Source organism: Mustela erminea, chromosome 2, assembly GCF_009829155.1.
Source record: "Mustela erminea isolate mMusErm1 chromosome 2, mMusErm1.Pri, whole genome shotgun sequence".
Taxonomy (NCBI): Eukaryota; Metazoa; Chordata; class Mammalia; order Carnivora; family Mustelidae; genus Mustela; species Mustela erminea.
In genome coordinates, this window is record NC_045615.1 from 74893089 (window position 1) to 74920913 (window position 27825).

General features: G+C 38.8%; 1 protein-coding gene across 4 annotated transcripts in view; it reads right to left on the minus strand.

The window, feature by feature from the left end:
* Positions 1-8835: 8835 nt before the first annotated feature.
* The window catches only part of SEC24D (SEC24 homolog D, COPII coat complex component), a 107464-nt gene continuing 88474 nt past the window's right edge, over positions 8836-27825 (minus strand). For all 4 annotated transcript variants that reach the window (XM_032333283.1, XM_032333285.1, XM_032333284.1 and 1 more), the window contains exons 17-23: positions 27642-27787; positions 26243-26381; positions 25313-25431; positions 20463-20642; positions 17979-18170; positions 15569-15658; positions 8836-9956 (exon numbers count right to left, since the gene is read on the minus strand). In XM_032333283.1, coding sequence (XP_032189174.1) covers positions 9816-9956; positions 15569-15658; positions 17979-18170; positions 20463-20642; positions 25313-25431; positions 26243-26381; positions 27642-27787 — 1007 coding nt within the window. In that variant the 3' untranslated portion in view covers positions 8836-9815. The remainder of the gene's footprint in view (positions 9957-15568; positions 15659-17978; positions 18171-20462; positions 20643-25312; positions 25432-26242; positions 26382-27641; positions 27788-27825) is intronic.

Here is a 27825-nt window from a genome sequence, read left to right on the forward strand (position 1 = left end):
CATGCTTTACATTTTTAAAAAATTATCTAGGAATTACCCAAAATAAGTAATAGTTGTTTCACTTACAGATTCCTTATTGGGTAGAAGCTAGTAATTGTGAAATAACCTTACATTTTTCAGTCTAAAAGTTCTATACATAATTACAGTCCTAAGTATTCCAGTCCAAATGTTGATGTTTATTTTCATTGGTAATAGTTCTTTCCCTGATACGTATTTCCCTTCAAAGGATGGAGATTAGGAGGCCTAAAGGACTACAGTTCTTTTGTGGAGGAGTTGATGATGTCATGTAGAACAAATTTTGTGGTGGGGAATATCATACCCAAATACAACTGAACCAGATTAGACCAAGGGATTATGGAGATATCAATCCAAGATTAAAATGGCACCATGACACAGCACAATGTGAGAGATGGCAAACTGGGAAGTGGGGATCAAGGGCGGAGAGTCTCGTTATGGCAGCCGGTCACATGTCCAAAGTTGGAATGGATCAGCATGCAGCAGCAGTATACTGTCCTGATGCTCAGGTAAGTCAAAGAGCCACCTGAGTCCTTAGCCCACAAATCTGGAGGCTTAAACTATGTGTCTGTCTCTGTTCTGAAGCTGTGTAAGAGTCATGCCATAGTTTGATTTTAAGTTGATGGAGTTTTAATGGCGAGATGCCTGCGTGGTAGGGTGTTATCCAAAGCTGAGATCCTGTGTCATGGCTGTTAACTAGGAATGATTCCTTTTTATGTCTTACAGAATACTTCCTGCTCATTTTAATTGTTCAATTACAACTTTCTGATTAGTTTCAGCAGCTTATTTTAAAACCTGTACTGCTTTCATCCTGAATTTAACTACAGAAGATTTGGTCTTTGAAGTATAGTTCCAATTTTTTTTCTGATTTGTTTAATCTTTATTACTTTGACAGAATTATGGCCTAGTGGGACTCATTCGAAATAGTAGTTTTTGATCTTAAAGTGTCTTATATTTTTGTGAGTTATTAAAAACAAATTTTTGCTTGTAAGAAGGGCCTTTCTTAGAACAATCCTTGTGGTCCACATAAGATTTTTAGCATTATTCTGTCTTTGATATTTGGTGATAGGGACTGAACTTTGACTTGGGGCTCATATGGAGTCTGTCAGTTCTAAAGCTGTAAATCTAGCACTTCGTAGCCATGGAAGACTCCAATTCTGGAAAAGCCACATTATTCCTGCTCACAAGGCCTCTACTCAAATAGAAATAGTGCTAGCTGTAGTGCACAGAGAAAAGTACCTCATTTAATCTAGAAAATTATTTTCCAGCAAACCCTCTTTCCAGTACTAGGCAAAATGTTAAAATGATCAGTTTGTGTGTGTATGTTACACTTCTTGTCTCCGTGACTGGAGGTGCTAATAAATAGTGAAATTGTTAAGGTAGGTTTTTTCCAAAAATAATTCTAACTGATGGAGAATCTAGAGGTCAACAGTATAAAATGCATACAGGAACCAAGTATATAATACAAATTGGTGAAACAAGCCATGAATTTGTTTTATAGTGGAGTAAGTATCTTTTTTGACATATTTTGTTTGCATATTAAACATGGGAATATTTACTTTCATTTATCTCGCCTGTTTTCCCAGTTCGGTGGGTTTTTTTCAAGTCCTAAGAAAAGCAGAGCAGCACAGAGCACTTAATCTCAGGCCTGGAGACTAGAGAGAAACGTAGGGGGACAGGAGAGCTCACACCCCGGGTAAGGTGGACATCACCACTCAGCTCCACCTCGTCGTCACCACACAGGGAAGACAGTAAGTTTGAGCTATTCATGTGAAATCTCCCTGATTTTTAGATGTTGGCAATTAGTGTCCTTTGCTACATTTCGTTTTGTTAAAATTAGTTTCGCTAGCTAAATCCTGCATGCATATTTTAAATTCTGGTCTCTCACCACCAGTGACCAAATTTATTTAAATAGAAGATCAAAAAAGGTTACTCAATTGGAGCAGGAAGCCATCAGCTTTGGAAGCGTGTGATGTAGTTGATGTACTTTGGAACATTCATAGAAGATCGCGGATGTAGACTAATACTTTCAAGTGGCAAAAAGCGGCACCTTGGTGGCTCAGTCGTTAAGCGGCTGCCTTCGGCTCAGGTCATGATCCCAGCATCCTGGGATTGAGCCCCACATCGGGTTCCCTGCTCCACAGGAAGCCTTCTTCTCCCTCTCCTGCTACCCCTGCTTGTGTTCCCAAACTCACTGTCTCTCTCTCTCTCTCTGTAAAATAAGTAAATAAAATCTTTAAAAAAAAAAAAAGTGGCATACAGTGACGGGACTGCAAGCCATTTGTCCAGTGGGAGAATATGTAGAGGTCTAGGCCTGTGTTGTCACAAGACATACCTCTTATAGAATCCCATACCTATATTTACAGTTAATATCATAAAAGAGTAACTACTTTTTTTTTTTTAATAAGTAAAGCTTTTCTTTTATTTTTTAAAGATTTTTTTATTTTTTTGACAGAGAGATCACAATAGGCAGAGAGGCAGGCAGAGAGAGCTGGGGAAGCAGGCTCCCTGCTGAGCAGACAGACATTCGGGGCTCTATCCCAGGACCTCGATCCCAGGATCATGACCTGAGCTGAAGGCAGAGGCTTTAACCCATTGAGCCACCAAGGTGCCCCAAAGAGTAGCTACATTATTCTGTTTTGTCTTCTTAAAGCAGAGGACAAAAAATCAGTTTTGTTCAGAGATAGTCTAGTAGTTTATGCTGGTTACTAAGGTTACTGCCTAAATGTCTTACAGAATTTGCTGTCATTTTAGTTTAATGCTTCTCAAGACAACTTCTGGATAGACACATACTTTAATATTTAGTAAAGGAGAGGCTTTTAATGTAAAAATATTGGTTATAATTCATATGAACTACACTGGTGGATGGATTATTTGGCCTTGTACAAAAAGCTAGGCTTATAAGCATGGTAAATAGGAGATCCATATTATAGCATACTTTTCTACTGTTATATCTTACTGAAAAAAAATTTTTTAAGCATATAAGTACTCCCTTATCCATGGGGGATATGTCCCAAGACCTCACTGGATGCTGGAAACTAGGGATAGTACCAAACCATATATATATATATATATATATATATATATATATATATATATATACACACACACACACACACATATACACACAAAGTTTTTTCCTGTACATACATAAATATGATAAAGTTCAGTTTATAAATTCGTTCTACTAAGAGATGAACGACAATAGAACAATTATACTTTAATAAAAGTTACGTGAATGTGATCTTCCTCAAAATGTCTTATTGAACCATACTGCTCCTTCTCGTGATGATGTGAATGTTAAAGTGCCTATGTGATGAGATGAAGTGGGGTGAGGGATACAGGCGTCGTGGTGTAAGTTAGGCTACTCCTGACTTGACAGTATGTCAGAGGAGGATCATCTGCTTCTGGACCATGACTGACCTCAAGTAACTGAAACCATGGAAGGCAAAACCACAGATAAAGGGGGACTGCAGGATCATCATAATTAAGAGTATCCTGTCTATAAAAATTCCAAAGCAAAACTTAAGCAAATATAATCACAAATGTAAGTTTATCAGCCAACTAAGTTCCTGAATCTTAAATCCCATCTCCTCCATGAGATGAGGCTAACAAGATACGGATCAAGATGGCATTAGAACCTCTTTGGGGAACATTCCTGTTTCTGATTGCTTTCACTTGTCCCAAGGCAAGTGTAAGACTGCCGGAGGTACTGTCTTTGTCTACTCATTTCGTCCTGACTTATAACCCTGCTGCTTGTGCTCTCAGAAATGAGTCTTTGTCATTTATAAAAAGGCAGCGATGTGCTTTCTCAGCTTTTCATGTACAGCACATAGTAAGGGGCTAATAAATAGTCCCTTACTCCTTTGCTTGCTTAGTAATTGGAAAAAATGCCAGAGGATTTTCAATATCCTTCTCTGTCCATTTCTTTTCCCTTCTACTTTCTTGGCTACATAAGAGGACTCTTTCTAATAAGGATTTTTTTTTTTCCTCTCAAGAGAACATTATTTTTGAGGCTGAGGCAACAAAGTAATTTCCACTGACATACCACCTATCAGCAGATTTATAGAATGAATTTTCTTTCATTTGAGTTCAAAGACAGACCTGATTCTTTCCTCAGGTTATAAATTTTCTTTCTACCAAATGTAACCTATAAAGTAAGGAAAACAGTTTAACTACATCTGTATCACCTTGTTAGTAACAGGTTAAGTATAAAGACTACATCCCTCCTATAAGGAATAGTGGACCTAGTAACAGGTTGCTTGAGAGGACAGGGGAGCTGAGGATTGGCTTAGGGGGGCACTCAGGAGTTCTGGGACACTGCTGCTGAGTAGTAACACTGTCAGGGAGAGGTGGCCTCATTCAGAAATAGCTGCATGGCTAGGAAAGTGTCCCCAGACATTCATCTATGCTAGGAATGTCCCTAGACATTCATCTCCCACAAGCGCACTGTGGAAGCAGAGAGGCACTGGAATTCAGGAGACTGCAGGTGGGCCTTGACGCTAGTCATCAGTGTGAGCCAAAGAGAGTAGAGTTTCCTTGCCAGTCCTGGGAAATAGACATTTACATTCAATTAGTCTGATTTTTAAAATGTGACCTTTTTTTTCCCTTTATCACTAGAGGTTGTACATTCATATCTGCTAAATGTGCTTTACCCTAATTCATAATGTAATAACCTTTTTCCCAAATAGGATATTGGGCCCTTAAAACATTGAGTAACATTAAACCCCATGGTATATCCAAAAACTATTTTTTTTTTAAGATTTTAATTATTTGTCAGAGAGAGAGAGGGAGAGAGAGTGAGCACAGGCAGACAGAATGGCAGACGGAGGCAGAGGGAGAAGCAGGCTCCCTGCCGAGCAAAGAGCCCGATGTGGGACTCGATCCCAGGACACTGGGATCATGACCTGAGCCGAAGGCAGCTGCTTAACCAACTGAGCCATCCAGGCGCCCCCAAAAACTATTTTTCAAACAAGAATAATATATATTTAAAGAGTTTTTCATGACTCAAGAAATAACCTGTTCGAAAAATAGGGACTTAGGAAACTAGTCTTCTATAAAATATCTTAAAATTGAAAATCCTTATTGCAAAAGAGTTTTAGATGTAGGACAGGTAACAATCTTTTAATGTTATTAAAAAAAAGTACACCCTGAAAGATTTTGCAAAACTCATGTACTCTTGAAACCTATAGTCACTATTGTAATGATTATTTCCTTAACTAGACACTAGTCATTTTGCTTCCCTAAATTTATTTTGTTCTTTATGTGAGTTAAAACTGGATTTTCAGGGGCACCTAGGTGGCTCCGTCTATTGAGTCTGCCTTCGGCTCAGGTCGTGATCTCAGGGTCCTGGGATTGATTCCCCTGTTGGGCTCCCTACTCAGAAGGGAGTCTGCTTCTCCCTCTTTGTCTGCCCCTTCCCCTGCTTGTGCTCTCTCTCTCAAATAAACAAAATCTTACAAAACCCCTTGGATATTGATGTATTAAGTCTGGATAACAGTAGCTCTGGAAATCATGTTTACAAGGACATGCTTTGGGAATTGGAAGGCTTTGGCCTGGAAGGGACACAATAGCAGTATGTGGTAGCTTTAAACTCTGAAAACTGCTATCCAGTTAACGAAGACTTCACCTATGGCCTCAAGAGAGAGAGTCAGCTGGCAGCAAAAGGGAAACATTTCAGGAAAACAATGTGCTAAATACAATTTTCTTTCAGACAGAACTGTTCTTAAGTGGCTGCTCAGGGAAGGAACAAGCTTCTTATCCGTGTCTCAAGAAAAGGCCAAGAAATAGCCATAAGAGATGATGACTAAGGGATTTTTACTGCCTTTTCCCACTGAGATTGTTTTTCTTTTTACCCAGTTTAGTCAGGATTACACCTGTGTTTTCAGCAGTTAAAATTTACAAAGTCAGTTCTCCCCAGAGAATTGCCTTTTCTGAAAGATTGACCAACCATTCTGAAAGGTTTCAGACACTTTAGAGTATAATGCCTCCTAGTGGAGCAGAAGTTCAATTTCATGTATCTTTCCATATTCCAAAACATGATCTGAAAATTTGGTTCTTACTCTTACTGTTTTATTAAGAAGCATGCTCCCATCTGACTGAACATTTAAAAAAAAATTAACATACCATTCCTAATTATTCTCAGTCTCCTGTCATTAGATTAGATTTGTAGAAGTGAAGGTAGAGCCATTTAGTAACTTCCTCAAAGATGTGTATTCTTTTGAGTAAATACTTCTTCATAATGGCTCCTCCAAATGCAAAATATAAATTCTTATCTTTGGCTTATATTTTACTGGAGTTTTTGTTTTTAACACTTTAAAGTAGTTTAGGCTATAGTTTCCTCATATTGATATATTTATTTTAATATCTGAAACCATCTTTTAATTGGACATTTCTATAGCATTGAAAGATAGCTTGGTTTTGAGGCTATTGGTTAAGATACGGCATAAAAGCAAATACAACTAGGAGCCAGATTAGTCCTAGTTTTCATGATCTTTAGCATGTTTAATAAAAAAAAAACAATAAAATAACAGCAATGAACACTTAAATAGCACTATGTGTCAGGGATTAGTCTAAGCCCTTTACACTTATTAACCTAATATTTCAAACAAATGAGTAGGAAACCAAGGCACAGAAAGGTTTCTAACTTGCCCCGAAGTTCCATTTCACATGGAGCTGGTATAGAAATCCATCTCAGTGGTTCCATAGCCCATGAGGATCTACTGTTCTCAAGGTTTAGGAAAGGGAATGTACTATTTCCAAACACCATGGAATAGCACTCACCATTTTTGGTGGAAAGTGGTCCTTCAGGATTCATTGGAGCATTTCCATTATGTATTGGATTTCTTTTCCCATTGAAAGCTAATCTCCATTTGTACTCCGCATTATATTACCTCTGTCTTCCAAGAATCTTACTCTTTCAAATATTTTTTCTCTGTCCAGTCTTCAACTTTTTTTTTTTTTTTTGGAGTTGATGTAACTACTGCTACTATTTATTCTTCCAATATAATACTGGCTTCTTTCCATCAGTGTTTAAATGTCAAATCCCTGACAGTCTTAAAATAAATCCTGTCCTTCCTCTGTGACTCTCTGATCCCCTTCTTGAGTTGCCTCCCCTCTGACTCCTGTTGCTCAACTTATTCCAATCTAGCATTCAAGTTCATTGAGCCTGTAAAAGGGTTGTCACCAAACTCACCCATGACCTTTTTACTAATTCCAACATATCTTTTAGTCTTTAACTTCCTTTTCCTAAAGGGAAAGACTGTAACTTGGTTGCCCACTCTTTCCATGCCCCCCTCTTACCTTGGTTTTATGATGTCCTATTGCCAGGTTTTCCTTCTTAACCTCTCTGGCCCTTCTCCCAGTCTTCTCAGGTTTCCACTTCATTATCTGTCTCAGGGATTTGCTGCCCTCTCACTACAAAATTGCCCTGGGTTTTTTCATCTATTTTGTACTATTTCTTTTTCTCTGTATGTAGATGACTTGCAAATTTCCAGCCCAGAGCTCTCTCCTGAGCCTCAGGCCCATATTTTTAGGTGCTGTAGTATATCTCACTTGCATAGTTTACAAGCTACCTTGCAAATTCTTTCAATTACCTGGCTCATGTCTACTAATTCTTTCAGGTCTCAGCTTCAGTATAATTAATGGGAAATCTTTATGGACTAGACCTTGCCCCCTAGCTAGACTAGGTCACATATCCCTGACATATAGATATATCAGGAATCTATATATCATATATATATATATAAAATATGTTATATAAATTATATATTATATATAAATATATAAATGTATATATAATACATAAATATATATAAATGTATACATATAAAATTTATATATATACAAAAAATAAAATGTAATGGCATGTTACACCATTTATGAAAACCGCTTTAATTGTCAAGATGGCAGGGGTTTTGTTTGTGCTGCTCACTGTTTGTCTCTCCAGTAAAGGGCAGAGTGCTTGGCATATAGAAGAAGTGTGATATTTAAGTTAGAACATACTACTTTATAGAATGGCACATTCTTTGAGCACCTAATTACTTAGTAGGTTCTTCATTCAACTGAGCTGTACCTTGTCACTTCTGTGTATTGGTTCTGTTTTTCTACTGTAGGCAAATACAGAACAATCCTTAGACTACCTTCAAGTGAATAAAGGAATGTGCTGCTCTGGCCTTCTAGTTTACATAGAGCATGGTACCTTGAACTGAACACTTATGTAGGTGTGGTCTGGTCTCATCTCAGAGGAGGGCCATTGCTATACTCATCTGACAGCCTATCCCTGTAAGAGAGTAACTTGATTACATCTGCTTTTCTCCCACTGTAGATTCATGCTGACAAACTCCCTCAGTTCTTTTTTAAGTACTGTTGTTTCCAAGGAGCATCTGCATGTGCATTTTTTTTGGACACATTTTTTTGGTTCAGGATTATACATTTCTTCTTAAACTCATCCAAGTCAATCTGAAACATCATGCCAGTTGTCTAACATGGGAATAGAGTTTAATCTTGTTAGTGTATTTGTTGTTCTACTCAAGTTCATGACATCTATTAATTTATGAATAAACCTTACTAGCTGCGTAATCGTAGACAGGTCCTGATTTAATCACTTCAAGTCTATTTCTTCACCTGTGAATGGGACTGGTAATAAAATTGGAGTTACCATGAGGAATAAATGTCTGCAAAACACCCAGTGCAGTTCTTAGGACACTGTAGGTACTCAATATACTTAACTCTTCTTATTTATTCATATCACTGATACCAAAGTTGAACAGGGCAGATACAGTTCAGACGCTCGTGTCAGACCACTCAAAACCACTCTCCTAGGTTTATATATATTCATTAATAATGGTGTCATATAGGCCATTTCTATTAATCTGCCCACAAGGACATATCAGAGAATTTAAAAAAATGCATTTCTCAAGTACACTGTCTCTGGTATTTCTTAGGTTGATTTATTCACCTAACACTTCCCAACCCTCAAAAAAAAACTTTAGTTTTCCAAATTTTTTCTTAGTAAGCCATTTAAACAACTCTTTTCCAAGACATGAATACCACCCTTATTTCTTTCTAAAATCTCAAAATACCTAAAAAAATTTCTACCTGTTGAGTAAGAGCATATGAAGTGATTTATTGGTACCAGTTAATATCCATTATATACAGGTAGAAACCCTCAAAATTGTACAGAGAACCATTAAGAATATAGATAAAGACAGTTTTATAGACAACAACTGCAAAACAGTTTTAACATACACAACATATAATTATGAAAAAAAAAAAGTAGAACACAAATTGTTCTACCAAATAGATTCCAAGGTTATTAAAAGTCTGCTATGCAAACCTTAAGTTGAAAAACATGTTCAATGGGTGTTACCATGGTTTAAAAAAATTAAGTATAATGTAAAAATTGTATTTTTTCCCTCACTGCAAATGGGAGAGCCAAGACAACTTTTTACCTCAAATCTATACATTTTGAAAAATAATTTATATGTCTAGCACAAAGAAAGAAAATTGAGAATGTTTACAGTTCTGTAAACTAAGCCTTTCATGAAATGCAAACTGTATCACTTTTAACAGTTAGAAATTGTGCAATCAGAAATAGACTGTTCCCTTTATAAAGGTACAATTGTACCTTCATTGACTTTATACCTGAGCACCAAAGCTTAAGTCCTAAATGTCGTCCTGGAAAGCTATTTTGAAAATGAGCAAGAAATTAAAACTAGCCTGTTATCATCTGGAGAATTAGGCACCAAGAAGGAGATTATCTCCTTAGAAATGCAACATCAACAATAGAGAAGATTCAATTAATTAAGCAGCTGGCAGATCTCTTTGTGAACACAACAAAGGAAATCCACATAAGATGATCCTCCATAAAGTCCTTTGTCTTCTACCAGGAACTGTCGGAAAACCATTTCTGGCTGCTCCCGCTGCTTTACTATTGTCAGCTAGGAAAAAAATAATAAGGCCGGTGGTTATAAACATTCTCTGAATGTGGCTCAATTTTATATGCCTATATTTCACCAAAATTATTTAACATACACTGTGTGTGAGGCCTTGGAGGATGATGGGAAAGTGCCCATTATCCAGAGTGGAGGGAGGCACTGACCCCAAAACCATAAAAACCCAAGACATACAACACTAAGTGGCAACGATGAAACATAAGCAAAGCACCATGGGAAAGGCTTCACAGTGGTAATAATGATCACTTGAGCCTTAAAGAATAATGTAGGATTTCCTTAAGGATAGGGGTGGGGTGGGCTTAGAGGGCATTCCATAATGGGGTGCGATGCACCATGTACCAAAGACAGACATGGCTAGCAAAATGAATTAATAGTCTTTTTTTTTTTTTAAAGATATTTTTTATTTATTTGACGGGGGTGGGGGGTGGGGTCACACGTAGTCAGAGAGGCAGGCAGAGAGAGGAGGAAGCAGGCTCCCTGCTGAGCGGAGAGCCTGATGCAGGGCTCGATCCCAGGAACCTGAGATCATGACCTGAGCCGAAGGCAGAGGCCTTAACCCACTGAGCCTCCCAGGTGCCCAATGAATTAATAGTCTTAAAGTCAGAGAAAAGTTAGGGACAAACCACTTCAAGGTTAGGGAAAACTATTTAAATGAGTCTGAGCTTTTGTAGGAATTGTGATCTAGTGAAAGTGCTTCAGGAAAAAATGAGTTAACTGGTAGCACTATGAGATGAGGGAAACTCATCAGGAAGCAGTTGGAGGCACTGAGGTGGGAGGCAATCGGGATTTGAACTACAGGGCAGTGAAGATGGAAAGGGAAGAGATTTGAGAGGTGCTGCATGGGTAGAGAATGTGACCCTTGATCTCAGTGTCCTGAGTTCAAGCTCCACATTAGGCATGGAACCTACTGAAAAAAAAAGGAAGAAAAAGAAACAACTGAGAGGCACTACAGAGGTGGACTGCACAGGGGACCCTTGTTCCCTGCACATAACAATAATCTAGGGCTGTGCAGTCCAGTACTGTAGCCACCAGCAACACGTGATTATCAATCACTTGAAACATGGCTAGTCTGAATTGGGTTGTGTTGTAAATGTAAAATTAACACAATGGATTTCTAAGATTTTGAGAAAAACAAAACGTAAAACTCACTAACTGCATATCCATATGGAAATGCTATTTTGGATATACTGGGTTAATAATAGATTACTAAAATGACTCTTCTACATTTCTAACATGACTACTAAGAAATGCAGAATTACATATGCAGCTTGCATTATTGGACAATGCTGCCCTGGGGGAAGAGGTGCATGGGAAAAAAGCCCAGAAGGGGGCAGCCTTGGCAGAACACTTGGAGCCCTGGTCCTTACTCACTCACTCACTCCTGTTTTCAGGTAGTCACAGATGACAATCTGAATGGTCAGAATTTGTTATCTACTGAGCTATGAGTGGAGTTAACGGAGCACACACACAAAACAAGTTCTCCCTGCCTGCTTCATGGCATTCCTCTCACTTCCTCTCACCTAGTGAAACCACCAGAAAGGTCTGCAGTTACCGGCTGCAGGGAGGAAGGTACATTGCATTTCGGCCAGGAGGGACTGGCCCTCCCTAGTTTTGCTTTAGTTACCAAGTAGAATGATACTGTCAACACAATTTGCTTTTTTTCCTTTATGCTATTTTGGCCTGGCCCTTAGGCTGATAAGCTTTAAACCACCCCTGGCCTGATAAAAATACAACAGCTGCTGCCACCACTACAGCTCAGCGAACTTATATGGGTACAGACAGGTGTGGTCTCTTGGCTTTCAGGTGTCATTGCCAGGCATGGGGACGCCGCACTGGAACAGCAGTGTGGATGGGCGCACCTCCACCCCAACACAGAGAAGCACAACTAACCTTCAACGGAAACTTCTCCAAAGGAGATTAAAACTTGCATCCTGGTGAGCCTGAAGCCAAGGCCATTTTCCTTTTACTGGTTATGACTGTCCCTGACAGGCAAGAGCAATGTGGGTCTGGCCTCAGTGAAACAGCCCAGGCTGACACTGGGCAGAATGAGACATTGTGAAGGGAAGGATTTGAGACTCTAATTTCTTTAGAATTTAATTTGTGTATGGGAATTAATGGGAGGAAGTCCATATTATACATATGCTGTTGCTGCCATTCACTTGGGTTATTTATTTTCCAATGGTGATCACTGTAAAACCTCCTTCGATGAAGAGTGTCTGGCTATGATCTGAGGTGGAAATAGAATAGGAAATGAATTTCACCTTAGGGAGAAACTTAGCTTTAAGGTAAAAAAACAAATACCCTGATTCAGGACACCTGGGTGGTTCTGTTGCTTAAACATCTGACTTCAACTCAAGTCATGATCTCGGGGTCCTGGGATGGAGCCCCACATTAGGCTCCCCTCCTTAGCAGGGAGTCTGCTTCTGCCTCCCCCTCTACCCTTCCCTCTGCTCATGCTGTTTCTGTCTCTCAAATAAATCAATAAATTCTTAAAAAAAAAATTCTGGCTCTACCATTTGAGTTTCTATAGACAAAGTTGAACCTCCCACTACTAGTTCCAGAATGACACAGAAAGTATGGCGGAAGGTCTCAGGAAGCAGATTCATGGAAGTGGTGGCAAGCCATCTTAGTTGTCTCGACATGCTGGTTATCTTCTTAAGGAGTAAACCATACAACTAAGAGGAAAAAATACTGGGATATACTGGGGAATCCGTATTTTATCAGCCCCCTTCCTTTACCATGCTATAGGGAGGGAACTAGCCTTGTAGAGTGGGAAGAGGATATGAAAATGATCATTGCTGGTGTCCCTCCCAGCCTTATGTGTACCCTCTTCATGGAAGAACCGACTATCTCGGGTAGTCCCCGTTTATCTTCTTTAGGTCACGGTACCAGGCACCTTAAAGAATCATAGCACTTCAAGAGCCATTCTCATTTCTCATGGGCCTGCCTCATATGAAACAGTATTAAATAATGAGAGTGATTAGGATCACCCCAAAGAACGAGCTGAATGAGAAGAGAGCAGCAGACACAACTCCGGGGAACGCCAACTCTTCTTAAGGGGCAGATAAACGAAAAGAATCTAAAGCAAAAGTTCAGTTGAGAAAGAAGCATCATAAGAATATGACATTTTGAAAACTGACAGAAGAGAAAATTGGAGGAAAACGGTAATATTCAATTTTGCAATTGTTGTCAAGGGACTGAGAATCAATTTCTTTAGCTGTTTGGCCATTTCAGATAGCTGGAGACATGGGAACAAGGGAATATAAGCAGTTAACAGATAGCTTTTTCAAGAAGCATGGTGATAAAACGCCCGGTACCTTGCTAGTACTTAATACAAGTTTGTAGAATGAAATCAAAGAAAAGGGAAGCAGAATCTTGGAGAATCAGGAGCTTCAATAAAGGGAGATTCGAACGGCTTATAAACTGAAAGGAGCCAATGGGAAGGGACTAATCTAGAAAACACACAGGGAAGAAGAGAATGGCAAACACTGGGAACACAGAGAACTTGGAGCAGGGCAGGACTAGAATTTATCAGTGAGACGTCTGATTTCGGTAGTCTTCCCAGATATTGTGTGATACCAATCTTTCTTTTTGTCCCCCACAAATGCAAGACCACGCAGGCATGATAAGAGGATTGTTTAAAAAGCTAATGAGCATACCCCAGAAGGCAGCAGGGCCTTCTGGATTTGATTTTGCTGTTCTTGACCCTTTCATTCCAGTTTTTTAATTCTCCTCTTCAATCTTGACTCTTTAAAAAAGATCTAAAGACTCTATAAATGTGTTTTTATTTCCTTGGTGTGGTCTATTTTCCAAAAGTGAGGACCAGAGGTATAATGCTACGTGCATTGGACTAAGCACCGGGGGCTAGACTTCATCTGTCCTGATCCAGCTGAGACAGAAACCCAGAAACTTCCATATCTGTTAGTTGGTGCTGGAGCGTGCTGAAAGGCAGCAGTTAGACCAGGTGTCTTCTAGAGTCCTTTCAACTCTAACCACTACAGATTTTAAATTTTCAAATTTGTAATACAGATAGTACCCTGAAAAGGCCAAAGAAGTCTTATTAACAACAGATACATTTGCAAGTGGCACATAAGAAAATTTGATTTAAGTAGTCAAGCCAAAATTATTTAACATGGAACTGCTTGTATCTGATTCACATGTGTCCAGGGCTTATCCCAGATATTTTTATAATTAAAGCCAACATGACTTATTAAAGCTAACATGCACTATTAGAGCAGGTGGGAGAAAGCAGAGAGACAGGTTTTATTTTCCCTGGAAGGAGAGGCTCCTGAGCACAAGGATGGTCTCCACGTTTAGCCTCTTCTCTGCAAACGGGGCAGGTGGTGGGGATCCCGCTCCCGCAGCTGGGATGAAGGTTGATGGATCGTCACTGCTCTGCACTCAATACCACTGGTTCTCTTTTTTTGTTTCATGAAACCATAGATTTAATTACATGCCTCCAAGGCCTTCAGAGAGTGCCCTATGAAAAATGTTTTTACTGTGAGCCTTCTCTGCCATCTCTAGGTCCTACCCTAAAATTGAAGCCAAGTAGATGCCATATGGTATGAGAACAGTTCAGAAATGTTCTGTGTTCACCCAGTCATCCTCGAGATTACAAAGCTCTGCATTAATATGGTTTACCTCAGTACTGCCTAAAGTTGATGTGTGCATGCATGAATATCTTTCACGGCTAAGGATGTTGATTTACATTAATAAGGTGTATATTTCAGGGAAAAATGACCCCTAAGTCCCTGGCTATTGCAGAGGCCTGCCTCCAGGTGAGTGTCCTATACCACTGCAGGGAGTAGTACAGTAATAAACCATCACCATTTGTACATCTCAAACTCCAGGAGACTCTCACCTTGAGCTTGAGAAGGAAGATAGGTGAGTAGCTGGGACTCAGTAACAAGGCATAATCTTCCCGAGTTATAGACAGTTTATATTCTTTTATTAAACTTAAAGGCTTGAAGGGCTTAGAAGGGCTAGGATAACAAACTTGTCAGAGATCACAAATCTAAAGTTGTAAAAATAAAATTTTAAAGGTGTTCTGAATGATAGTTCTATATAACTAAGTAATTTTAAGCCCCGAAGGCAGTCATTTCATAGTCTGTTAATGATATCAACTGTTACTAAGCCATAAAGAAGTTCTTTCTTTTTTTTTTTTTTTTTTTAAAGATTTTATTTATTTATTTGACAGAGAGAGATCACAAGTAGGCAGAGAGAGAGAGAGAGGAGGAAGCAGGCTCCCTGCCGAGCAGAGAGCCCGATGCGGGACTCGATCCCAGGACCCTGAGATCATGACCTGAGCCGAAGGCAGTGGCTTAACCCACTGAGCCACCCAGGCGCCCCCATAAAGAAGTTCTTGATTACTAAGTTAATAATTACTAAAATAACCCATGGGCAACCTGTGGTGATAGTAACCTGTGGTTACTATTTTTTTTTATGTTTCCATCTGTTGAATAGGTAGATATATTAGAGGTTAGTGTGAGTTTTCTACCAAAGATCATGTTATAAAAATATAGGACATGCATTTACAAAGTCTGTAATGAAATACAAATAAACACTTAAAGAAAGGGAAAAAAAAATCTCATTCTTACCTTCATTGAATATGGCCTCTTTTGTTGGATAATACTGATTATCATTCTGAGTGTTTGAGAGTATGGGTTTCCAACTTCAGGCAGTGTTGTCTAAATTTAAGAAAACCAAAGTTAAAGTTTCAATGTAATTGACAGCATTTAGACAGAAGCAGCAATGAAATTATTAGCATGTTGAAGTTAGAAAACACCCTTCTACACCATATATTTGATTATTGGCTTAGTTCATTTACCTAAAAACCAAAAATGTGAAAAAAATGCACCAAAAATTATTCATTCTTATTGGGATACATTTCCACCAACTAACTCTCTATTGAAAATAAACTTCCTTCTCTAGAATTTGACACATGTACACCACTGAAATGACACAACAGGTATATGCAAAGGATATCTTCGGATCTTTGGATCATTCACCATGATGTTTAATCCCTTTGTAAGATGGCTACTTCAGGGCTTTGTCATGAGAGAAAAGATGAACTTTATTCCTTCAGTGGATCCACTTCAGGACCATGAATTGTTACCATATTTAGAAAATGCCATCCAAATACCACTGTTTCAAAATTAAGACAAACCATCAAATGCTGATTTCTCAAGAGGAATATGGCCCCTGAGATACCCTTGAAATTCGGCTAACGGTTTATAAGAGATAACCATCCCACTGCCCCTGGCCTCTGGGGGACATGAAGGATCTGGACTTCACTTCTTCCAATAAGACAAGAGTAAAATGCTTATGATTACTTATCCAAAAAAAAAAAAGGTATCAAGAGCTAATATATCATCTGTGACTTAGCTACTGAAAAGGCGAGGTAGAACATTTTACCACAAAGTCACAAGTCTCAGGAAAAGATTAGGGCCAATATTTTTCACAGAAGTTTTGGGAAAAAAAAAAAAAAGGCAGAAAATTCATTATTTATATTCACATTTTTGGTGGGTATTTTTTGACACTAAGACAGATCTTTTTCTGTAACAAATAACATATACACTTCACATACATGTTTTGAAGTGCCAACTGTGTCTAAAATGAGAGTGACATTTGGTTTTTTCTTCATCTTTTTTGAAGAAGGCTGAGAGGAGGCACATGATACAAGCACAAACCTACCACTCTGCTGCTTTGTGGCGATTTCATATGTAACATTCAATTCAGCAAATATGCATTTAACATTTACTCCAACAATACACTGTGACAGATGAGGAGGCTTCCTTAAATTTTATATAAACATTCTTGAGATTCATAGCTCTTTCCCTACTGAATTTTCATTTTTTTTATTTTTAAAAATTAATTCTAATTTTTAAATTTTATTTCTATTTTTTTATTTTTAATTGTAATTTTCTAATCATGCCCTAATTTTAACCTGTGCAAACATCTTTCTATTTCTGAATCTTCATCTTAAAACTATTTTCTTAATGGGGTATGGACACCTTTAATTCTTTTAAAAATATTTTCTTAACATTCATAATGGATATGCATCTCTCTAAACTGATCACCTACCTAGGCTGGAATTTTGACCCTGTCCCTTCTTCCAAGATATTATGTCTCTACCTTCATAACAGAAATTGGGGAATTCATCTTACCATCATACAAGTGAGGTCTTGGGGAACAAACTATCTGCTGAGTTCTACATGTGCATTCGTACGAAATCCACCACCAAGCAGAGTAAGACAAAAACCATCATAGTAATGATGCTCGTGCAAAAATGGTCTATAATTAATTTGCAATTAATGTTGATTTTTAAACAAATGATAATTGCTGGTTTTTCCTAAAGTACTTTAAAAATAAAGTCATTTGTATTCATTTTATATCAAATCCACAATCTCTTTTGTAATGAGGAGAGTATATAACTTATTTATAACAGAGGCGTATATAACCTGTTTTCGTAAGATTATTACTTTGCAACCCATTAATCTGACACAGTCTTGGACTACAGCTGAACATGTAGGGAAGATTTCTGCATTCCTTTGAATATGCAGTTCCACACCAGGAAGAGCAGTACAGGGTATGAGAACTGGATTCACTTTCCATCTCTGCTACTGACTACCCGAAAGAACTTGTCTCCAAACCTCAACTGATTCATCTATACAATGTTGACAATAATATCCGTCTCATTGATTTGTTGTGACAGTTAAATGGGATGATGTGTTTAAAGTATTTAGAGCACAGTGATTAACACACAGTAAATGCTTTGGGAGTGCTGGGCAATCTCTTTTTAAAGTCTATGTTTTGGTTGTTTCATAATACTTTATACAAATAACTTTATACCAGCTAATTGTTATTCATTAACACATAAAATTCTCTTTCTTATGAAGAACTATATCCTTATTGTTTTTTCTACTTTGTAATATGTGGTTGCACATGAACACAAAACATTTATGAATTTGTACATTACCACAAAAACAATGAAAAAAAAATACTCACCATATCTGTGTTGATATGCGCAAAAGATGGTACATTAAATATTCCTTGGATCAGTTCTGGTGGGCTACTAACTCCTAACCATAAGAACATGTTGAGACCATTAGCCAATAAGAATATTCCTTCTTCTGAAAGACGGGACTCCGAGCAACGAATAGCGGTGGGTGGGGCTGTACTTTTGACATCTAACGTGTGCTGTGCAGGCAAAGGCAGGAGAGTTGGTAAGTTTGCCATCCTTCCTGTCCCTTCTTCCTCTCTCCTCCTCTTCCTATGCCCTCCCTCCTCCCTTCTTTCCTTCTAATGAATATTTAATGAATGGCCACTATGTGCCAGGCATTCTTCTAGTCATTAGACAGTAACTATTCAAGCACATGAATCATTTTTTGGAAGGAATAAGAGGCAACAAATAAAATAAGTAAAATACATTGAATTTTAAATGGTGTCAGTGCTGTGAAGAAAAGCAGCAGGAAAGTGGGATAGGGCATGTCAGTGCTGGTAGTACAACTTCAAATAGCCTAGTCTAAGAAGGCTAGTTGGGAAGGTAATTTTGCCCAAAGAGATGAGAGACAGGGCCATGGGGATATCTGTGGAAGAGCATTCAGGATGGAGGGAATAGTTGGTGCAAAGATCCTAAGGCAAGAGTCTGTCTCAGATGTTTCAGGATCAGCAAGGAGGCCAGGGTGCCTGGGGTAGAGTGAGGAAGTTGACGAGGTCAGACAGAAAAGGAGAGAGGTTAGTATAGATGGCACTGGGCCAAGGCAGTAGAAAATTTGGTGTTTCCTGAAATGGTAAATCCTAGAGTGTTCTGAGTAGTGTAGGGACATGAGCTCATAATTTTAACAGGACTACTCTAACTTTTATGCCGAACACAGACCAGAAAGGCGAATGTGCAAGCTTCAAGGGTTGTTAAGAGGGCTCTGCCATAGTCCACGGGAGAAATGATTATGCTCAAATCTGAGCTGTGACAGATGAGGAGAGAAAGTGGTCAGAACCCAGATATTCTTGGAAAGGAGAGCTGGGATGTTTACTGGTGGATGAGATGTGATGGTTAAGAGAACAAGTTTGGCCTAAAGAACTGGCAAGGGAGAGCAGAGGTAAATGGGGACAGAGAAGATTGTAGGAGAGCAGGTGTGGAGACGAGCTCAGGGCTTGGTTTAAGGTGCCCAGTACACATCCACAGAGAGATGCTCAGGAGGCTACAGGATAGACACATCTAGAGCTCTGCACAGTGGTCCGGCTGGAGATACAAACATGGTAATCAGTATATAAATGGATCTGAAAAGAGAGATAAGCCCTCAGCAGGGTTGAGCGCAGATAGACAAGAGAAGCTTCTCGAGGACTGAGCCCCAGGGGTACTCTGACAGGAAGAAGAGGATAAGCTAGCAAAGGCAGTAGGAGAAGTGGTCAGGGAAGCAGAGAAACTAGAAGTCAAGTGAAGAAGGTGCTCCAGAGGGAGAAATAAACTGTGTCAGATGCTGGTGATGGTAAGAGGAGGACCAAGAACTGCCCTTTGGATTCAGCAGCATGCTGGCCACTGGTGACCTTGGCAAGAGGATTTTAGTGGAGTGGTGATGCTCTTATCCGTTAGAGTTCTAGTTTGTCTGGCATATAGCTTCTTGCTAATTCATTTTTATCTGAAAACCAATCATTTCATAAGAATTCTAGTGTTCATAGTGATCGAAAGAATTGATAGCTTTTAATTTCCAACCTAATTTAACTCTAATACTGACTGAACTGTTCCTGAGAGCCGGAGTATGACTTTCAATATAGGGACTAGAAATAAGTCACCAGCCTTCCCCTCTTTTATCCCTCAATTGTAACTTGAACTTGTTAGGTCTCAGGGGAAAAGAGCTTAGTTGCAGAGCACAGGGGCATACAAGACATTAAGGACTGACTTCAAATAAATGAAATACATGCAAAGTAAATTCTCCAAGGCAAGGGCAAGTGAAGTTGGCCTCTTGTACAGTGTAGACGGCCTCAAATATATCTGATTTGTAAATCCTTGATTGCATTTAGTCAAGGCAAATCATAGTTAAATGCGGTGAAATGCGGTGACTTTTAGACATTCATACATTGTACAGAAACAAATACATGTATGCACATAAGATCCCATACACATATGTATCAGTTGCCTTTGATGCTATAAAGTAGATTTCTTGAGCAACTGAAGGTTGGCTGGCTCCAACTTGATTACTAACTCTTCAATCTGCCAATTGGGGCATGAGGAAAGAAAAGCAATTATCTGAGCAATTCCCTGGAATAGGAACATCCCAAACTCCCACCATCAACATCACCACACTGAACACTTGTTGATGCAAAATACTTGCTTAAAGAGCTTCTGCTGTTGGTCCCACATGACATATTCAAAAGTCATTGGTGCCTTTAAATTTCTTAAGAACAAATTGTTCCAGATAGAACATATGGAAAAGGACAAAATAGATTCCCTTCCAGACTCGTCTAGAAAATGCACCACTGCCTTGTACTCACTATTGGCAGAAGCTGTGGGTAGAAGAAAAGCTGAGAGTCGGCCACACCCATGGTCATGACCAGCTGTCTCTGGTACGCCCGCTCATCTGTTGAGATCTCTGGTCTGCTAAGCAGCACACAGTTTTTTAACAAACAATTCATGTACACTGGTAATACTTTCATGGAATCTGGTAAAATAAGCTGAAAGGAGAAAGACATTTGTTTCATATGCTTGACCTTTATGAGAAAGAACCCCTGAGCTTTACCTCTAAGACAAAAACATCATTTGTTTTTGAGGTAACTGTGAAGATTAAATGATAACACACACAAGCACACAGAGCACAGAAATTGACACCCATGAGGTATTCAAACAACGGCAGTTAGGTTTCTCTAGGTGCTTCAGCAGAACCCGATTCCGTCTCTGCCTCTTAACAGGTGTGTGACCCTGGGCAAACCATTCTCTCTTGTCCTACATTTTCTCATTTAAAACTGGAACAGCCCATCTCCTGCATGATCATGAAATTGTTAGGAGGATTAAATGATTATTAATCTGTGAAGCACTTATAAGGGTACCTAGCACACAGTATTACAAATGTTTATTAATAAATGATTTCCTGGGGCACCTGGGATGCTCAGTTGTTAAACATCTGCCTTTGGTTCGGGTCATGATCCCAGGGTCCTGGGATCAAGCCCCACATCGGCCTCCCTGCTCAGCGGGAGGCTGGCTTCTCTCTCTCTCGCACTCCCCCTGTTTGTGTTCCCTCTCTCACTAACTTGTCAAATAAATAAAATCTTTCACAAGATTTTCAATCTTTAAAGAGATCCTAATCTGTGTCACCAATCTCTACCTCTTGAGTTCAAGAAAAGTGTCTTTTTCAACTGTCCATGAGGTATCTCTTCCTTTACGTGCTTCATGTACCTCAAACTCACATAGTTAGCCAAAAACTCATCAAACATGTATTAAATGCCACCGTGTCATGGGTTCTGTGCAAATTGTCAATGATAGGTCAGGGGAATAAGGGACAGTCGATGTCCCAAGATGCCAAAGTCCATCAGAGATGGCAGACACATGACTCAATAAAACATAATAAGGAGGTTGTGACACTATAAACTAAAAAAGGAAATGCTTCCTGGATTTAGGTGTGTCACTACCTAATGGTGGTCACTACTGAATGGTAACAGGCAAAATCAAACTCCTACAGTTCCAAAAACATATTGTATTATCATGCTGCAAATAACAACAGAATGCAGCACTTCTGGATATCTGGTCTACAAATTCACGATTGCTTTCTTAGTGTTCCCACTTAATGAGGAAAAAGAATATATGCTTATTAGAATCCACACTGAAAAGAAACTTTCCCTCAAGGATCTTTAGGATTAATTCCTCCATTTAAATCCTTACATATTGCAAGTTTCTTCTCATGGTCTACTAAGTAAAGAATGTGTAAGTTTTCTAACTGGTTCAGGAAAACACATTTCAGGACAATTCTATTTTGTGGTTTATTTCCTCTCTCCTTCTATAATCCCCTTTCAGAGAATCAAAGACCGTCAAATGCATGTATCCTCATCAGAGTAGAATACTCTTCTTCTTTTCCTCTAGCATAAAACCTTTTTATTTGACAACATATGCTACTGCATTACTTTTTCAACCAAGGAAAAATATGATCAAAAGATGTAAGAACCATATCATAATCCGATTCCAGAGCCATGTGGTCTTAATGCTGTTTCTGGACCAGTTACCAGTTAGGAGTCTTACAAATTATGAATGAAGAATATTCTTAGATTCTCATACTGAAGCATGTACACACACTTTTTCAAATATTATCTTGTAATTTCACTGGCTGCTTCTCATTAATCAGGTTACATTAGGACAGTTTAGAAATATGTTGTCCTAAAAGCCACCAAGGGGTGAGCCTCCTGACCTACAATGACCCTACAAGACTAAAAGTCCAATCAGAGGAGACTGGATGAGCGGCGGCAGACAGAAGAAAACAGAGGAGGTAAATAAGGAGGAAAACTGACGATGAAGAAGAAAAATGGAGTTAGGGTGAAAAAAACCAAGGAGACCTTCTTTGCCCATGTTTTTGTGGTGGGGGAAGAAAATGTGGCAACAGATGGACCCTATAAACCTTTCCCCACATCCTTGGATCTCCTCCATGAGTAACAATCATTCTTGGGGATAAAAGGTACAGGTGAGGAAGGTGTATAAATTCACATGAGTCCAGTTTGATTGAATTTAGAGAATTTTTCTCTGAGTTTTGAAATGACAGATTGACAATGACTTAAAAAAACAATTACTTTGCAGTTAAGGGCATTTGACTTGCCTTTTGAAGTCATTGTACTCCCGTACGATGTAATGCTTTTAAGTTCGGAAGAGTGAGTTACTAGATTCAATATAAAAAAAAAAAATCTACCTTGCTCATGTAAGCTTAACAAATTGATTTCATGTTGTTTGCAGTTTTAGGTCTTAACCCGGCATCAAAATATGACCTCCACAATAGATGCCTCCTTAAATTTTGCATCCTAAATGCCTCGCTTGCTTCAAGCTAGTCCTGGCCCTGGGAGTCAGAAAAAGCAGATCTTCTGAGGTCCAGTGTCATATAATCCAAGTATATAGCAACTTAAGTCCTACTTAGATCAAGGAAACTTTGGGCTCTACAGTAAAAGAGGGAATTCCGTTAGGAATTATAGGTATTGTTTCTTAAAAGCGAACGATGAGGGGCGCCTGGGTTGCTTAGTAGGTTAAAGCCTCTGCCTTCAGCTCAGGTCATGATCTCAGGGTCCTGGGATCAAGCCCTGCATGAGGCTCTCTGCTTGGTGGGGAGCCTGCTTCCCCCTGTCTCTGTCTGCCTCTCTGCCTACTTGTGATCTCTGTCAAATAAATAAATAAAATCTTAAAAAAAAAAAAAGTGAACGATGAGAGGGCAGCACATCTGAAGTTATATTCTCTGAAGACAACCCCAGGTTCAGCCATTTCATGTGTCTAAGTAATGGTGTATTTTAATATACTACTGTCACTAAGTCTTATGAGCCCTACATTTTCCCCACTCCATGCCGGATAATCACAAGGTATCTAAATTATGCCATTTCTTAAAGCGCATCAATGGTTGAAATGCACACTTGAAATGTGTTCATGGAGAAAGTAAAATCTCATCATAAGAACAGGAATAATCTCTATCAACTTTTTCAGAGAAAATGTGGCATCATCATGTTTTTCCTCCAGAAATAATTAAACTGCATAACCAGATGATCTAGTAGTAGAGACAAAGTTTTAACTTTTAAACCAGAAGGAACGAACAGATTTGATTTCTTTCCTTAAATAGGCAACAGATTTGTTTTTAACTTAATGTCTTTGAATCCAATTGCTTTAATGTTAGCAAATAAACTTTGAGAGGACACTAACCGTACCTGCTCTCCTTCAACCTCCTTCTGAAATATGAGATACTCCAGAGACAGAATAATGTTTCCAGAGCTTTAAAACAAACAGTAAAACTGGGGTATAAAATGCTCATGGTTGGACTTGATCCAGGTGCACCTGATAGGCCTTGTAGAAATTAAAGAAATACACTGTGAAATCATACTTATATTGGAATTCAGTTACTGAAGTGTCACATCTTCTGGCTAATAAAGAGGACAGACACTTACACAGAGATTCAAGAGCTGCTTATGTGATTGTCAACACAGGAGACAGAAGAACTGGTGGCTAATTTAATCAGAACAGCAGAGAAAGGAATTTTTGTGAAAAGTCCAAGCTAATAACTGTATTTCATTTTCCTTTACCCAGATTATGAAATTTGGTCCCCTGATTTTATCTGCATTATCTCTACTGCTAAAGGCTTTTTTAAAAAAGATTTTATTTATTTATTTGAGAGACAGAAAGTTCAAGCAATTGTATGTGCAGGGTGGGGAGGCAGAGGGAGAGGGAGAAGCCAACTCCCTGCTGAGCAGGGAGTCCAATGCAGGGCTTGATCCTAGGACCCTGAGGTCATGACTTGAGCTAAAGGTAGGCACAAAGGTTCAACCAAGTGAACCACCCAGGTACCCAAGGCTTATTTCTGAGTGAGGTTTCAGACATCCTCACAGCACCCACTAACTTTTGACAATGAATTAACTAGAAAAATTTCCCTTCTGTTGCTGTTTTCCCTTTCAATCCAAATTCTATATTCAGATATTCAACACAAAACTACAAAAAGTTGCATCTAGCTTTGACTGACATAGGGAAAAATGTGAATAAGAGAACAGATATAAAAATAAATGTGAACATGAGGTTCTACTTTTTCTTTTACCCGAGAGAGTCTAAATGAGATTTATTTAAAGGATCTAAAATTTTCATCTTAGTAGATGATACACAGAAACATTTCCTTCAAAATCCCTTATACCTATTAACTTCTAAATATAAAGAATTCCAATATTTAGAAATTATATTTATGTTTATAAAATATAAAGAAATCATTCTTGCCATTGGTGCTCTTATCAACTGTGATTATTGATGTGCCTGAAAAGATATTTAAGCACACACAATTTTCAACCACATACTCATCTTTATAAGCAAAAAAGAGAATCCCATTTATATTATGACATTTCTTACATATAACATTCTGTTATTTATACATAATGTAGTGACTGCCAACCCAATGTGCACACACATTTTTTTGGTTCAAGCATCTTGTAACGCCACTAAGTTTTTTAATGTCGGCTGTAAAAAGACCATTGCCTCCCCAAATGGCATTCTCAGTCTTGGTTGTATAGCTTATTATGCACAGCATCTAAGTGATTGGAACATCATGAGCCTTCCATAGCCAAATGATGAAAGAATGCACATTTAGTATCACTTGTAACGCTTTAGGATCTAACTAGAGTAGGTGGCTCACCTGGCTTGCTGCAGATGGACTTGCGCAATTCTTTCGGTAACATGCCAACATATGGGCAGTCTGATTAACCAGGATTTCCCGGATGACCTTCAAGGGCTGGTGAAGAACTGCTTTAAATGCTAGTTGCACAAAACAATGAAAATTGCATCAAAGCCTTAGCTCAGAAATCAATCCCTTCAAATGATAATAGTAATAAACAACAAACTGCTATTATCTTCAGACCACCCAGCAAGGAGTAACAGTGTTAAAATGTTACGGTCATTTTTTAATGTTCTCCATTTTACTAAGTATGCCAACATACCCAACGGAAACAATGGCCTTATCTAACAAAAGACAGGTAATTGGTCCAGATTTTTCCACAGAATATTATAAACAGACTCTACACACAGAGAAAGGAAAGACCAATTTGCCATCTTCTGGTGTTCTGAATTCCTATGGGCTGGATTACTCTTTCCTCTAAACCTCCGTATAGAATCTCAAACGAAGGTTGTGGAGGGGAGAAGGAACCAAAGAAAATTCCAACTCTGGCCCCTCCCATTTCATAATTATCATGGTATGGATAGGCAAGTTCAGCCCAACATTAGGGAGAGTCCCTTTCCATTATCCCCAGGTGCTAGAGGACATCCTCGCATACCATAATGACAATCTAAGTATTACCTTCCTAAATTTCAACTCAGAGCCCACCCCCACCCCACGAAAGAAACTTTGAATAAAACTGTATAGAGTGGGCCTGAATTGATTTATCTCATTCTTAATCTGGAATTAGAGATGCTGACTATTGTCCCTGGCACTCTGCTTTTATAAATTCTGAATCTGCCCACCAAAAGGATGTGGTAACAGTAGTTGTCAGTTACTAATTCAATTAACCAACAAGTCTTGACTGACTTACTAGGCAAGACACACAGCACTACAGGATTAGCAGAGTGTTACCTGACTTGGCGAAGAAGTTGATAAGAGCATCTGTCTCACAGCTCTTATAGAGATCAGCCAACTGGGAGCTGCAGTTCAAGCTCAGATTATGAATCCGAAGTCTTCTCTGACCTCCAATGGTCGTGTAAAGCACAGCACACTGCAGAGGCAATATCAAGGACGCATGTTTTCCTGATCAACATGTCCACCCAATCTAGCCTAATCTTATTTACACTTAGAGAACAGTGTGTACAGCTCAGGGACCTCTAAATTCTTCCACGGATCTTTTTTTATTATTGTTAATGGCTGAACAGTAACAAATAAGGGAGGTATAATAACAATTCATACATTGGGTTTCTATGTAACTCTCCATTGGGTTAAATTTAAATTTTATCCGGGCTTTCACACATAAGTACCTATTTGCATCTACTGCTATTCTACTTTCACATATCTCAGATTTCAGTACCAGGGATTCAGGTCCAGAAACAAGACTTTCATGTTGATGATTATAGCCCGATTCAAGCTTCACTGCCCTTAAAAACATGCAGCTAACTTTGATGATATACTTAAGTTTCACACTGATGATATATGCATTTCAAGAATGCAAATAAGTATACACTTTTTCAAATATCTGTGATCAAACAATAAACATTAGAGTTCTTCCTCAACTTAACTGCCAACCCCTCTCCATTCTTTTTTTTTTTTTTAAGATTTTATTTATTTATTTATTTATTTATTTGTCAGAGAGATAGAGTGAGCACAGGCAGGCAGAGTGGCAGGTAGAGGCAGAGGGAGAAGCAGGCTCCCTGCAGAGCAAGGAGCCTGATGTGGGACTCGATCCCAGGACCCTGAGATCAAGATCTGAACGGAAGGCAGCCGCTTAACGGACTGAGCCACCCAGGCATCCCCACCCCTCTCCATTCTTTAAGGGTGATGCTAGTATCTGAAAACTATGCCCATTAGATATAATTGTTCTTATTTTAATTCAAGACCTCCATGGTGTCTATGTAAATTTATTTACTACAAAACCAAATTCTATTTATATTTGCATGTAACATAATAATGCACTTAACATGGTATCTACCATATTGTAGAAATGCAACAAATGAATGAATGGGTGCTAAAGCCTAAAAGAATTGAATATGGCTGGCAGCCATGTTGCTAATGCCTACCACACTGGTCACAGTTTGCTGGGTTCTCACGTCATGACATATGATTGTGACTTCATACAAATAGCATGCGTAAATGAGGGTGTAGAGACTACACAACTGAGTGCTGTAATCTAATGATTTTTGCTTTGGGAAAAACAGAGCTGAATTTCTTTACAGAGAGATGACTCAGTTGATGGTATTTTAGTCTCCCCACTGACTGTCGTCAGTAACAAACTAAAACACCGAAAAGGGAATACATTTTGAATCACCTGGATTAAGGCTCCACTGTCTTCAGCAAGTTTGTCATCATGCTTGAACTCCACAGTCACTGCCTTGTCACAATCAATGGCCGCCATTTCTACATCAGTGGTGTTGTTCATAAAAATTCCGCCAAAGAAATCAGTGGCTCTGAAACCTAATGATGAGGAAAAAGGGAAATTTTGTTCCTGGTCC